The 15,938-nt window shown below is 34.0% G+C and overlaps 2 protein-coding genes across 2 annotated transcripts; both read right to left on the bottom strand.

Annotated features, from left to right (window-relative positions):
* Window positions 1–832: 832 nt before the first annotated feature.
* On the bottom strand, window positions 833–4,259 carry LOC149257890 (glyceraldehyde-3-phosphate dehydrogenase GAPCP1, chloroplastic-like). The gene is made up of 9 exons (XM_089390499.1): window positions 3,989–4,259; window positions 3,781–3,848; window positions 3,595–3,633; window positions 3,439–3,476; window positions 3,057–3,169; window positions 2,861–2,960; window positions 1,313–1,548; window positions 981–1,064; window positions 833–896 (listed from the first exon to the last, which is right to left on the bottom strand). Exons 1-9 carry the CDS (start codon window positions 3,994–3,996, stop codon window positions 833–835), a joined length of 750 nt encoding a protein of 249 aa, XP_089246625.1. The 5' UTR covers window positions 3,997–4,259.
* Window positions 1,724–3,200, bottom strand: LOC149257891 (uncharacterized). The gene is made up of 5 exons (XM_089414564.1): window positions 3,057–3,200; window positions 2,602–2,960; window positions 2,291–2,439; window positions 1,959–2,042; window positions 1,724–1,874 (listed from the first exon to the last, which is right to left on the bottom strand). Exons 2-5 carry the CDS (start codon window positions 2,611–2,613, stop codon window positions 1,811–1,813), a joined length of 309 nt encoding a protein of 102 aa, XP_089270690.1. The 5' UTR covers window positions 2,614–2,960; window positions 3,057–3,200; the 3' UTR covers window positions 1,724–1,810.
* Window positions 4,260–15,938: the final 11,679 nt, after the last annotated feature.

The following is a 15,938-nucleotide window of genomic DNA, read 5'->3' as shown; positions in this document are numbered from 1 at the left end:
TTGTCTCTATTACCAAATTAGAGTCCCCTTCTATTTCTAATTTCATGTATCCATTTCTTATTGCGATCCTGATTCCTTGGTATACCGCCATGAATTCGGCTTCGTTGTTACTCATTATACCTCCCCTGTCTGCATAGATCCATCTGGTTTGACCTTGGTTGTCTCTAAAGATTCCGCCATACCCAGCCGGACCTGGATTTCCTTTTGATGCTCCGTCAAAGTTAAGTTTGATGAAGCCTTCCTGAGGGCGAATGAAAACAGCTAGGCTTTGGTTCTTTGTGCCCTGTTTTTTTTATGATGCGGGAAAACCATCCCTGGTTAGAGGTTTAACTTTCTTAGAATGATTTAATGTTTAATATTTAATATAAGGTAATTTTTGTAGTTTTTTATTATTGTAATAATTAAATAGTTTAATTTTCAATTTTAATTTAAAATATTTAATTAAAGGTTTCTGAAGTATTTTTTAAGAATAAATCTAAACAGAATAACAAATATACTTGTTATAAAAATATTCAAATAATTTTCATATAAAATTATTTCTATTTGAGAACTATCTTTTAAGAATAAATCTAAACAAAACAAGGACAGCTGCGAGGCAGCGAGTCCCTGCATCAAGTTAACATAAAACGAACAGATTATAACATAACACACATCGACCAAATGAGGCTAGACAGAATGTCAGCCAGAACCCAAGTAGGCAAACTAAAGCCATGTGTGAGATCAAGTCCACCACTCGGTTGCTGCAGAAGCAATGTCAAGCTTATTAGTCCATATCATTAACAAAACAAATCTCACATTGAAAATGCCAAATGCCTTGGCATCTACTAACAGATTACACGTGTTTGACAAATGTAGAACTCAAGGCTATACCAGCCTTAGCATCAAAGATACTCGACCTGTAAAGGAAAACTTGAAAATTTAGCCGTTTATCTAAAATACAAAACCAAAATTCCACTAAGCTATTTCATGCAAGTTCTTACCTTGCATCGCCTACAAAATCATTCGAAACGACATCTTCATCAGTGTATCCAAGGATGCCTTTTAGCAACCCTTCAGATGCGGCCCTGACCATGTATACAACACATTATAATACTAATCAAGGCTTTAAAATATGATACTAAGAGTGATCAGAGAAGAAGCATAGCTAAGGCTCCAAGATGATTAAGAGTAAAAATATGACACTAAGAGTTATCAGAGCAGAAACCATAAGCCATAATCAAAGCTTAATTAAAGATGACACTAAGAGCACTCAAAGCAGAAACTATTTTGGAACAATATAATGTTTTATCGTGGCAAGGTAAAAGGACAATACTTCATTGCTGCTTTTATATCATCGTAAGATGCTGGTTTCTCAAGGCGACATGTCAGATCCACAACTGAGACATTGGGTGTTGGTACACGGAAAGCCATTCCAGTTAGCTTTCCATTCAACTCTGGAAGGACCTTCCCAACTGCCTGTAAAATATAATGTCGAAAAGTCACCATAGATATCCTATAATCTCCATCATTATTCATTGCAAGCCTTACAAACAGCAAATTCCACTTAGTTCAACAGATATAAAGGCAATAAAACTAAATGAGAGAGAGAGTCGAAACAGGGGAATTAGAAAACAACTCTTCCCAAGTGCTAGCTTTTGAGTTTGAAGAAAGATCCTGGCTAAAGGATCTTATATGACTCTTTGATTCTGACAGAGGAGATCAAGTCCACCACTCGGTTGCTGCAGAAGCAATGTCAAGCTTATTAGTCCATATCATTAACAAAACAAATCTCACACTGAAAATGCCAAATGCCTTGGCATCTACTAACAGATTACACGTGTTTCGCAAATGTAGAACTCAAGGCTATACCAGCCTTAGCATCAAAGATACTCGACCTGTAAAGGAAAACTTGAAAATTCAGTCGTTTATCTAAAATACAAAACCAAAATTCCACTAAGCTATTTCATGCAAGTTCTTACCTTGCATCGCCTACAAAATCATTCGAAACGACATCTTCATCAGTGTATCCAAGGATGCCTTTTAGCGACCCTTCAGATGCGGCCCTGACCATGTATACAACACATTATAATACTAATCAAGGCTTTAAAATATGATACTAAGAGTGATCAGAGAAGAAGCATAGTTAAGGCTCCAAGATGATTAAGAGTAAAAATATGACACTAAGAGTTATCAGAGCAGAAACCATAAGCCATAATCAAAGCTTAATTAAAGATGACACTAAGAGCACTCAAAGCATAAACTATTTTGGAACAATATAATGTTTTATCGTGGCAAGGTAAAAGGACAATACTTCATTGCTGCTTTTATATCATCGTAAGATGCTGGTTTCTCAAGGCGACATGTCAGATCCACAACTGAGACATTGGGTGTTGGTACACGGAAAGCCATTCCAGTTAGCTTTCCATTCAACTCTGGAAGGACCTTCCCAACTGCCTGTAGCTATTTATAGAAATTTCATTTCTTTGTCAGATATATACATTTAACAAAAAACAAATTACAGGTACAAGAACTGAATACACATCAGATAATAACATAAGAAATTCATAACAACTTTATTATCATTTTAAATTCAGGACTTAAAACAAAGAGGCCCATGCCTACCTGTTGTTGCATGAACAGTGGTCATGAGGGCCTCAGCAATACCAAATTCTTCATTCACCACCTGTAGCCAGTCCATGAGTATTCGTTTCAGTTTTTACGGTGAGCTAATTTTGACACATAGTTATGACTCAATGACAATGTTTGCAGGAAGTACATTTGTCGATGGAAAAATATAGATGCAACAATCTTAAGTACATTTGTCGATGGAAAACTATAGATGCAAACAGAAAAAATACAAAAATTACCACAAAAAATATACCTTAAGATGTGCAGAAGCCTTCTCGGTTGTTGTAAAAGCTCCAGATGATTCTACAACATACTCAGCTCCATAGTTACCCCAGGGAATCTCTGAAGGATCCCTGTAGCAGTGGTTTCCAAGAGATCATAGCATCATTATTCTCTAAATCATAATTATCAGTGTTTATTTACACATTGGTTAATGTTAAGGGGCATACCTTTTAGAATTGACAGTAATACTGTGACCATCAATTTCAAGAGTCGTATCATCAACAATATTCAAGCTCCCTTTGTATACCCCATGAGTTGAATCATACTTAAACATGTAAGCCTGCCAGCCACAACCGCAAAACAGAAGTTTAGTCAAATTTCGGTCAATAGGAATGCTACAGTAATGCTTTAAAAGAAAATTCAGAACGGTATAAGGCACAAGAACAAATTCCATCAAGTTAAAGTTCAAAGTATGCACTGAAATTAACCCAAGGAACTTGCTCAACGTAGAGAAATTATCCTACAGCAATTGCTTGCATGCTAAGTAACAAATTGCTAGAGTCAAGCACACCTTAGAATCCAGAGAAATAAAGTCACTTAAACAAAAACATCGTCATGCAAAAGCAGCCTCCCAATACGACCAAATCCTGTACACAGAACAGTTTTGATCTTACTTGTTTGATCGTGAATATTCTCAGTGTGGGTTACATATCACAATCTGATTAGAATATTTACACATAGGAAACAATAAGTAAAGGTACTCACCATTTATTCCTATCTTGGTCCTCTCCTTTCCCGAGGATCCTGCAAAAATAATGAATGATTAAATTTTTTTAGTAATTACTGAATCCAAATGCAAGACATTGCCCACGACAAAATCTGTCAATCTGATTTATTTCCTGTTCTAGTTCTAAAGAAGACAACACAGAGAATGGGCTTGCTAGTACTTACTTTGAACTCTAGGAGGGGCCTCTGTTGCAGTAGCTCTAACTGGCTGCAAAGTCCTAGCACTCTGACATCTGTTAAGAGAACACGAAAACACATTACCTACCCGTAAAGCGTTGTGAGAATATTGCTCCCTTTAAGGTGAAGATGCCAGTCTTAACATTAAAGAGCAAATTTAACACCGTAAAACTATCACTGGATCTTCAGAACCCACTGCAGCATTAAGCGCCGCACCCGAGATTCCGTAATACCAATAACATAGTTCCAACTTAAACGTAAGGATACAAACACGCAATCTTTACTGTTTCAGCAACAACTCAATGTATGCTTACAACTCAGCCCATGGCAATCAACCTCCCGAGATGGATTCAGCAGATCTGCTCAAAAGAATCAATGAGGGTGTGTTTTACACACCCATGGCAAGAAACCGAGAGTCTAACGAGAGATGGTCGGATCAAGACTGGGCAAATACGGACGTGGTAATAAACAGGCTAGTAATAAAAAGAAAAAATGAATAATTAAAAGTTATATAAAAAATTATTAAATAAAATAATATGACAATTAGAATATATAAATATATAAAAGTCGCCACAGCTGGACCGCTGGACTTCATGCTACCGCATGGATACCAAGTGTCGCGTTACCTGCACCCTAAGATCGCCATGATCGAGCGACGAAGCTGGAATACGTTGTAAGTAAAGATAAGAAATCAAAGAACCATCCAGTATATGCCGTATAGGAATACCTGGGATGTTTCAGCGTCTGTGTTGATCCTGACGGTACAGAAAAGCCAGAGAACTTTCCTGCGCGTCTTTCTGCCTTCATTTTCCAGAGATAATTGGTATCTCAGACTGTCGGCTCCCGCTCAGAAAGGCCTTGCCCTGTTTAATTTAATCGTCTTCTTCTGGGCTTAGATGTGACAGAGAATTCTAGATTTTAGGGGTGCCCTGTGTTCGATTTTGCGATGGCAATGGAGAAACAGAAAGAGACAGAGAAGGAATATCCAGGCCCTGGATTTATTTCAAGCTGCAAGGGAGCTAAATTTTTCATGAAGACGATTATAATTATGGGTTTTTTGCTTATAGCAGGCCACTATTTTCTATTTGGAAGACAAGATTTCTCCTCCTGTAAATCTCTGGCACAAGCATTTCTCCAGGGAGATTCGAACCCTGGTGCATACAGTGTCGAAATCAGAAAAACAGAGCTGAAGGATATGATCATGGCAAGTAAAATGCATAATACTGGTATTGTCATGAACAGCACCAGCAGAATCACTGAGTTAATTCATGTGAAAGAAGATCCGAACAAGAGGGTGTTTCGTCCTTATGGGAGCGCTGCATACTTGTTTATCCAAATGGACGCTTACAGAGGAGGTCCAGCCACATTTACTGTAGTTGGGCTCGCTTCCAAGCCTCTCCATGTTTATGGAAAGCCACGATTTGAATGTGAATGCATCCCCAAGAATTCGTCTTCTGGAAGATTAATAAAGGGCAAGGCCTACAAAATGCTAGAGCGTGGGCACCGATGACAATGGTAGAGAGCTCATTCTTCACGCAATCCATGGCGACGAGTTTGGAAAACCAGAGAGGATCGTTGCTCTTGAGGAAGAAAAAGGTAGCTACAATGGCTCTGTTTATAGCTAGGCTCCTCCTTACGATCATCTCTATTGTGGTTCCTCCCTGTATGGTGACCTGATTGCTCAGAGAATGAGGGAGTGGATGGCTTATCATGCCAAATTATTTGGGCCTAGGTCACATTTTGTTTTTCACGATGCAGGTGGAGTGCATCCCCAGGTTAGAAAGGTGTTGGAGCCATGGATCAGGGCAGGTCGAGTGACATTGCAGGATGTAACAGAGCAGGAACAATATGATGGGTATTACCATAATCAGTTCCTTATTGTGAACGATTGTTTGCACAGGTACAAATTCATGGCGAATTGGAATTTCTTCTTTGATGTAGATGAGTATTTGTATATTCCCCGTAGGAAAACACTGAAATATGTTTTGAAGGAGCTCTCTAGTTATACTCAGTTCACTATTGAGCAATATTCCATGTCCAATAAGCTTTGCTTGCAGAATAAACTGGATAGCAGCTCGGCCAACAGTACTTATTCCAGGTAAGACCCATTATATTTTCAATTAATTAGTAGTAAAGATTCGATTATGGTTTTTGGATTTGAAATTCAATGTGATAATTCTGTTGTGCAGGGAATGGGGATTTGAGAACTTACAGTTTGTCATGGATTCGATACAACAGGTGGCAAGTTCGAAGCCCCGCAACCGACGTTTTCGCGAACCAGACATTTCAGGGCCTCACGACCTGCCAGGCCATGCGAGAGCAGAATCCAAGGTACGACATTAACGATTTAACGCCTGGAATTAAACTCGTTGCGCCCCTTTGCTGCGCGTGCCCGACTGCTAAACAGGTCGCCAAAGGCATCAAGCTTATTCTCTCCTACATCGCAGATCCAGATGACAATGACGATATAATCACAGAAAAGTTCAATATAGTTCATGCAGATTTCATCTCACAGCTGTTGAACCATGGTGCATCATGGCATGCACCAGCTGCCAATGCAGGACATTGTAACAGGGAACATGGAGCTTTATTAAACCTTCGCATACCCGGGCGGAAGTAATGCTAACATTAAAACCAGACACCCGTGACGGTTAGCGAAAATGCACCGCGCTTATAGCTTTTAAGCTATGGTCGAGCCTCTTCCGCCTCGGGAAGAGGCCAAATAAGATGGCCAAGCTAAGGTGCGAATGAAACTTAGGCATATCCCCGCTCTAACCGCCGTATAACAGAGAAGGAAAGCGCTGAACTAATGCTAAGTCGGGTCATAACGATTACTATAGTCCCTGCCGGATGCCAGATGGCAGGGACTAATAATAGATATTCTTGTTATAAAAATATTCGAATATTTTTCATATAAAATTATTTCTATATAATATCATGTTTACAAAAATTGATATATTCATTTATTACTTTATTAATAGTTTATGTGATGACAATAATATATCATTCAAAAAGATAAAGCAACTTTATATTTTAGAATAAAATTTTCATCACCTAGAGCTTTTTTTTATGTTTTTAATTTCTTCAGAAAGATAAATAAAATGGGTATTCATTTTAAAATTTATATAGTTTAATTTTATTTTACATAAAGAGTATTATTTTAAAATTTATATAGTTCAATTTTATTTTACATATTCTCTATTTAAAGCCCATTGTGTTTTAAAATTTCAAAACCACTTAATTTTTATTATAGTTATATTGATAGGTGTGTTTATGTTAGAATAAAGTTTCTAATAATGATAGAGTGTGAAAAAATGTCTATTTAATTTAAAGAAAAAATTGATATATAAAAGAATTGAATTTATTTCTTTATTGAATTACTCATTTTAAATGTAGATGTCATTTATGAGGTACTATATAAATCAAACCTCAATTTTTTTATTTTTTATAATTTTAATTTTAAATGGATCTAATCAAATGTTAAAATTTAAAAGCTAAATAAATATTTTTCCTTTTTGAGACATTAGAGAACATTTTTTCCTAGAAAATAAATTCATTTTCTCATTTCCAATAATTTACATTTTATAATAATCTTTTTATTAATGTAATGATCAAATAGCATAGTTTTCACTCTAAATTAGGGTATTTGATTGAAGAGCCAATTCTTTCACTCACTGGTTGCACCTACCCTCTTGTATGGGTGTGAGGTTTGGGGACCACACCAATGGGGAGTAGATCAAAATAATATTAAGAGTGCTTGTCATGATGTTATCCAAACATCTTCATGCCAAGGGATAAATTCCTCATGATATCATTCTTGTAGAATTTGAAAGATCTCCAATTGTTATCGTAGTGATCTCCTCATGATATCATTCTTGTAGAATTTGAAAGATCTCCACTTGTTATATTAGTGATCTTTCATGTCGTAACAATTATATACATGATCAGATGAATCGACAACTTATGAAGCGGTCTTCTAATATATTCATGTCTTTCTCTCAAATATCCTATTGAGCATGGAGAATGTGAGATTGATTTAGGTTGGCATATGAGAGTCTCTTCCTTAGTCTACCTCATTGATCTAGACATTAACAAATGATGGGATCCTCCTTGAGGCGGGGGGCTTTGAACATGACCCAACGGAGTACTAATAATATTGGTCATGCAATGCAAGGTGAACTTAGTCCACTATGTTTGTAATTATCAAATAAAGTCCATTGGGTAGTTAACATGGAATAAATGAAATGTGGCTTTATTACATATTGGGATCCTTGCTAGGCGTGCAAGGTGGCCCAACAAGCTCATTACATCTAACTAATAACAATTGTCATTCAATATTAGGTAGACTAGGTCCATTATGCTAGTTATTATTAAAAAAGACTCACTTGGTAGTTAGCATAGAAAAATATAATGTGGTCTCATCAAAAAAGTCCATTGGAGTAAGTTAATTTGTGAGAAAATAAACATTTTTTTTATTGAAATTCTTCCCCAAAACTAGTAGGATTTGTTTTGTAAGTTTAGTCTGAATTTATTAAGGGAATTTTGACCATGGAACTTTTACTTTGGGTGTTTTGACCTGTTTGAGATAAACCATATCATTGAAATTTTGAAAAAAATGAGTCACTCACCATGGAAATTTTCCTGGCCCAAACAACTCGTAAGAAGGGTTGAGTTTGTCCACTTATTCAACTACTCTTTTAGAATTTGGTTATGACTAGGGTTTTCTAGCTAGCTACAAATAAGGGTGAGGTCCTAATAAATCATGTATTGGGGATTAGCTCATTGCAAGGTTGTCTCTTCTAGCTGTAAGTGAATGGAGTTGGTCCTTTCAAATTATGATCATTCCATTGTAATAGTGGCATCATAATCGACTTTGAGTTAGCATCCTCCCCATGTAAACTGAATGAGTTGTCAATTCCTCTAGATCTAAAAAATGAAATAATTTCAAATATAATTATGTAATGGGACATTTTTTTGGAGATCTTTTTTTTATTCAATTTTAATGGTTAACGATCATAACAACATACCAATTTTAATGGTTAACGATCTCAAAACAACATGCCATGCAACATATACTTCAACTTCACTCGCAAACTATATCCATATAAGCCAACCATCTATGAATACAAACTTGTGTCATACAAAACCTTTACTCAAAGCACTGATCTCTATGCACTGAGCATAAAAAAATGCTTCGAAACCTTTGTCATAGATCTTTGCATACACAATACTCTGTCAACTAGGAAAATCAATAATCTCAATTCACCAAGCATAAGAATCTCAATCTTTGACATCAATCCTTCATACAACCTCTAAAAGAACAAGAATCAAGCAAACTTAGCCATAGAAGAACCTATGCCATTATTCTTGTGCACAACAATCTCTTTTGTAACATCTAAACCTTTGCACGTAATGACAACAATACCCTCTTCCCTTCCTCATTGCACATTTCAACCTCAAAGATCAAACAACTAGCTTCAATCCTGCATACATTACATTGTAGACCCTTTGCATATAGATATTTGTCTAGTGCACTCAACCTCTCTCACAATCCTTTAACTACAAATCAAAATGGTAGACATAAAATATCACAGAACAAGTAGTAGCATACATGAACCTCTAACTGAACAATATAGCATATAATCCTATGCTTTAACCCCTGTAGCAAGCCTATTAACATCCAATCTTTGTCATACAAATGTATTTCAAATGTAACAACTATAGATCAAGTATATAGGGTCAGCAATGCAAATAATTCAACCACTACTCATTGCTAAATACTCACAACAATATCTCAAGAATAATATAAAGCATAAGTCTTTGTTGATCCAAACAACTCAATCTATCTCTGCAGCAAAACTAGTGACAACTACATAAGATAGATCTAAGAGTATGGTGCACATTAGCTTTAGTAAGAATATGATAAGCATAAGCTAGAATGAACCTTTATTGGTGTACAAAACAAACTTGGATCTCAATGCATAAATGGAAATCATTAGTAACTAAATGAGACGTGGAAAACAAAATGACCAAGAAGTGTATAATTTACCGTCTACAACCTTCAGACTTCTTGCATCAAAGGCCAAACACTTAGCAGATAGCTCATTGTAGATCTGCTCCTTGTGCGCTTAATACACTTACTCCTGCAATTGTTAGACAAAGTATTTAAAACTTTTAGATCAAAGTTATTAACACAAAGCTAATTGATCCATTCAACCTTCATGACACTTGTTCCAAAATAAAATGAAACCAACAAAATCATTTGTGTGCATTACTGGTGCTAGAACCAAATTGATCTCATCCAGATGCACACAGTTATTGATCAAGTTCATTGCCCTTTTATAACCTTTCTTCCTTCACATTACCATGAGAAAACCCAAGGATTTGTTGATGATGGGATGAAATAGATGTTACACACTTGAATTCCATGGGAAATTCAATGGTTTTGCATGTGGTTTTCTCAATTTCTTCACCTACAGACTGTAACACACTCTCTATTTTGGAAATGTGTCATAACACAAATAATATTCTTTCTAGGGTACGTTATAATGTGAGTTGCCTACTTCTTCCGCTGCATTACCAAAATCCTCTGCCCATAGCATAATCAGATTTCTTCAGCACTTCCAGAACCTATCCAGGTTCCAATTTCTCATGCAAGCATCTTAGACCCTATCCACCCTCCTCTGCAAGCATAAGGATGTCATTATAAGTCATTACCTAGTCAAACACATCAATTATGTTGCCAGTCACCAATAGTGTGATAAGATCTAGGTTGACATAATGTAACATGATCACGATCCAGGTTGACATTCTGTAAATCGAATGTCGCATACGTCATTATAACATTTTCTTTAAAGGTAGTTCCTTCATTTTCGCCATGTTTCCTGCTCAAGCTTCATGTCATTGTTTTAAAGTCTAAATTGTTAGTTTCATGCTCTGAGTAATCTATTCAATGGAATCTGAAATAAAATCTATCATGTACCACGTGCTATGAATGTCTTCATAACGAAGCGACTAAAATGCATTTTTTAGGTTATTTATTTAAGAATCTAGTGTGACAACTTTTAAAAAAATGGGGAACTATTATCATTTTATTCACTTTCAGATTTTCTTATGAATAGGAGTGAATGAATAAGTGAGGCAATTTACTTTCTAAAATGAGTTTAAATCTTTTTTAAGAATAGGTGAAATTCCCTTAAGTCAAAATTTTAACATATTAAATAAAAATGATTGAATCAATGGAAAAGCTTAACATATTTATTTATTATGTGCGTGTTTTTTTATAAATATATAATAGAAATTGGTTTCTTAATTTATTTTTGTATTTGGTTTGGATTTACTTTATAATTATGGTAGTTTTGAACTATATTAATAGTGGGATTGTATTCGCAGAATATCTGAATTGTTTCAATTATTTTTTTAATTATAATATAAGTTTTAAAAATTTAATTAATATAATACGAGTCGTTTTGCCATAAAAGTTTTCATCCATTACATAATTATGTGAATGTCATATTAAAATTGTATGTATGTAAATTTAATAATATTATTATAAAAGATTTAATGTTTAATATTTAATATAAAGTTATTTTTGTAGTTTTTTTATTATTGTAATAGTTAAATAGTCTAATTTTCAATTTTAATTTAATATATTTAATTAAAGGTTTGAGAACTATTTTTAAGAATAAATCTAAACAAAATAACAAATATACTTGTTATAAAAATATTCAAATATTTTTCATATAAGATTATTTCTATTTAATATCATGTTTACAAAATTTGATATTAGTTTATTAATAGTTCATGTGATGACAATAATATATCATTCAAAAAGATAAAGCAACTCTATATTTTAGAATAAAAATCTCATCCTCTGGAGCTTTTTTTTTTATGTTTTTAATTTCTAATGAAAGATAAATAATTTTTTTTTAATATGTTTTTAATTTCTTCCAAAGGATAAATAAAATGGGTATTCATTTTAAAAGTTATAGAGTTAAATTTTGTTTTACATATTCTTTATTAAAAGGCCATTGTATTTTAAAATTTCAAAACCACTTAATTTCTATTATAATTATATTGATAGGTGTGTTTATATTAGAATAAAGTTTCTAATGATAGAGTGTGAAAAATGTCTATTTAATTTAAAGAAAAAAAATGTTATATAAAAAAATTGAATTTATTTACTTATTGAATTACTCATTTTAAATGTAAATGTCATTTATGAAGTACTATATAAATCAAACTTCTAAAATTTATTTATTTTTGGATAATTTTAATTTTAAATTGATCCAATCAAATGTTAAAATCTAAAATCTAAGTAAATATTTTTCCTTTTTGAGATATTAGAGAACTCTTTTTCCTAGAAAATAAATTCATTTTCTCATTTCCATTAATTTACATTTGATGATGATGATGATGGTGGTGGTGGTGGTGGTGGTGGTGGTGGTGGTGAACGTCTGCTGAGACCAAATAATGGTCTATCGGACCTAAAGAAACAAATTATCTATTTTGATTTAAGATTTTATTCCTATGCTCAAAAAGCTTGGAGAGAAGCCTCCCGAGCTCACTATAATTTTGACATTGTAAAAGGCTAGGAAGGTCAGTATTGTAACAAAGATTGTGAAACTGAGATCTAATGTGGTTATACGCGGGGCACTCTAAGAGGAAGTGGTTTTCACACTCGATGTTTCTATTCTCACATATATGGCAGATCCTTTCCGTCCATGGCGTTTTAGGAACTGCCCAACGACCTGTTTCACTATGGAGCTCATGAGAATTCGTTCTAATCTTTGCTATATTAATTTTCTTCTTTGAGCTAGTTAAAATAGAGAGATACTTTTGATCTTCTAGGGTGGGGTTGATGACCTTCTTATAATAAATTAATTTTCTTATAATAATTTTTTTATTAATGTAATGATTAAATAGCGTAGTTTTCACTCCAAATTAGGATATTTAATTAAAGAGTCAATCCTTTCACTCATTGGTTGCACCTACCCTCTTGTATGGGTTTCAGGTTTGGGGACCACACCAATGGGGAGTAGATCAAAATAATATTAAGAGTGCTTGTGATGATGTTATCCAAACATCTTCATGCCAAGGGATAAATTCATCATGATATCATTCTTGTAGAATTTGAAAGATCTCCAATTGTTATCTTAGTGATATCCTCATGATATCATTCTTGTAGAATTTGAAAGATCTCCACTTGTCATCTTAGTGATCTTTCATGTCATGACAATTATATACATGATCAAATGAATGGACAACTTACGAAGCGGTCTTCTAATATATTCATGTCTTTCTCTCAAATCTCCTACTGGGCATGGAGAATGTGAGATTGATTTAGGTTGGCATATGAGAGTCTCTTCCTTAGTTTACCTCATTGATCTAGACATTAACAAATGATGGGATCCTCCCTGAAGCGGGGGGCTTTGAACATGACCCAACAAAGTACTAATAATATTGGTCATGCAATGCAAGGTGAACTTAGTCCACTATGTTTGTCATTATCAAATAAAGTCCATTGGGTAGTTAACATGGAATAAATGAAATGTGGCTTTATTACATATTGGGATCCTCCCTAGGGGTGCAAGGTGGCCAAAAAAGCTCATTACATCTAACTAATAACAATTGTCATTCAGTATTAGGTAGACTAGGTCCATTATGCTAGTTATTATTAAAAAAGACTCACTTGGTAGTTAGAATAGAAAAATGTAATGTGGTCTCATTAAAAAAGTCCATTGGAGTAAGTTAATTTGTGAGAAAATAAACATATTTTTTTATTGAAATTCTTCCCCAAATCTAGTAGGATTTTTTTTGTAAGTTTAGTCTGAATTGATTAAAGGGAAATTTGACCATGGAACTTTTACTTTGGGTGTTTTGACCCGTTTGGGATAACCCATGTCATTGAAATTTTGAAAAAAAATGAGTCACTCACCATGGAAATTTCCCTGGCCCGAACAAATCGTAAGAAGGGTTGAGTTTGTCCACTTATTCAACTACTTTTTTAGAATCTGGTTATGACTAGGGTTTTCTAGCTAGCTACAAATAAGGGTGAGGTCCTAATAAATCATGTATTGGGGATTAACTCATTGCAAGGTTGTCTCTTCTAGATGTAAATGAATGGAGTTGGTCCTTTCAAAATATGATCATTTCATTATAATAGTGGCATCATAATCGAATTTGAGTTAGCATCTTCCCCATGTAAACTGAATGAGTTGTCGATTCCTCTAGATCTAAAACATGAAATAATTTCAAATATAATTATGTAAATGGGTCATTTATTTCTTTTTTGGAGATCTTGTTTTTTATTCAATTTTAATGGTTAACAATCATAACGACATACCAGCATAATATATATTTTTAGTGAATGCTTCCAATCTATCCAAGGGAAAAATACATGACAAAATCAATACAAAGATTCACAAATCCTACCTTCTGTAAACATGATCTATACATTCATTTTTTCTCAAACTTCAACAATAAATGATGTAAACTTTGAAATGGGAACTATAAGCTCAAAACAAGAACTCTGGCGAAAACACCCCAAAAAAACATCAAAAACAGTGCTAAAAATGAAAAGTGTGTACACAGGAATGATGGTTTTTTTTAGGGTCAATTTTCAACATTTTTAAAAAATGCTAGTAAAACCGAATTTTTATGTGCAAAAAACAGTTGTTTATGGGGAAAAACACACTAATATTTTTGTTAGAATAACATTTTTCTTTCCTAAGTATAAATTCAACATGTTTTCAACCATAACATTGTAGATACAAAAAAAAAATGGAATTTTTTCAACCATAAAATTAAAAATCCATGACAGTATGAACAAATTGCATGACTAAATTAATGAAAATGTCATTATTTGTATATTGAATGAAACATAGATTATATATCTAATTTAATGTTGCATTGTAGATATTCTAAACAATAAAAATTATCATGCCTCATATTTTTATTATTGTGCCCCATAGAATCCCACTATTGTTATTGTTGTGCCCTTACATTTTTATTGTTATGCCAGCTCTGATTATATTATGACCCCTTAGACTCCTATATATATAAAGGAGGTCTTTTCATTTATATCATCCAAGAATTTTTCATTTGTGCAATTTAAAGAAGGTTTCCCCCTCGAACAGGCTGATTTTTAAGTCGTTGATCTATCTTTATTACCTTTTTGTGAGTTGGTTTCATAACATTTGGTATCAGAGCTTTGGATTTTATGGTTTCAGTGCTTCAAACAAGTGAGCGTGGAATTTTCGCTATAATTTTTTCTCTACGAAGTTTCAGAAGCTAAAAAAAACCCATTTTATCTGAAATCATTCTAAACCTTGGGTCCAAATTTCAGATCTTGTCTCTCTCTATATTGTCAAAGATATGAGCTGAGGACGTTAGGGTTTTTGAAAGCTCCAGAATTCCATCTCAAACAAGTCATCGTGGAATTTTCATTATAAGTTTTTTTTCTACGAATGTTCAGACTATGAAATTAAAACCCATTTGAGCCGAAATATTGTTGAAACTCGGGTACGGACTTCAGATCTTGTTTCACTATATTTTTGGAGATACGATCCAAGACATTTAGGGTTTCTACAGGCTCCCGAATTACATCCCAAATAGGTGACCTTGGGAAAATAATCATAACTTTCTCTCTAAGCATTAGATTTAAATTCATAAGAATTTACAAAAATATGAGGGAATGTAATTTTCCTTGTATTTCGTTCAAGTCTGAAGGCCGAAACAGTGACACGTGGCATTTCGTAAAAGTTCACTCTACTGAAACAGTATATAATCAGGTCATCTTGGGAGATTGGGCATAACACTTTCTTGAAGAATCCAATTTGGATCCGACTAGTGGAATTGGAAAGAGGACACATAGGGCTACTTCAAGTCACAAGTTTAGACCTTGGAGATCTGAAATTCATATATAAAGCATATTCAAGATCGAGTTGCTAAAAGAAAGAAAAAGGATGACTCAAATCAAGAAAATAGAAACACTTGGTAAGCAAAATTGGATGATTTTAAGAATTTGATTGAAGCTAAGATAAATAGTTTTTTATGTGCCTTGGAAACTAATATCGATAGTAGGGAAGAAGATTTGAAGAAAGGCGTGGAAGATTTGAAGAAAGACATGGAAGGTTTGAAGGAAG

The sequence above is a fragment of the Pinus tabuliformis genome, chromosome 6, assembly GCF_031772625.1.
Source record: "Pinus tabuliformis cultivar Carrire ecotype Pingquan chromosome 6, CPIR1, whole genome shotgun sequence".
Lineage (NCBI taxonomy): Eukaryota > Viridiplantae > Streptophyta > Pinopsida > Pinales > Pinaceae > Pinus > Pinus tabuliformis.
Note: the sequence above shows the minus strand (reverse complement) of the source record. Positions and strands in the feature narration are given on the sequence as shown.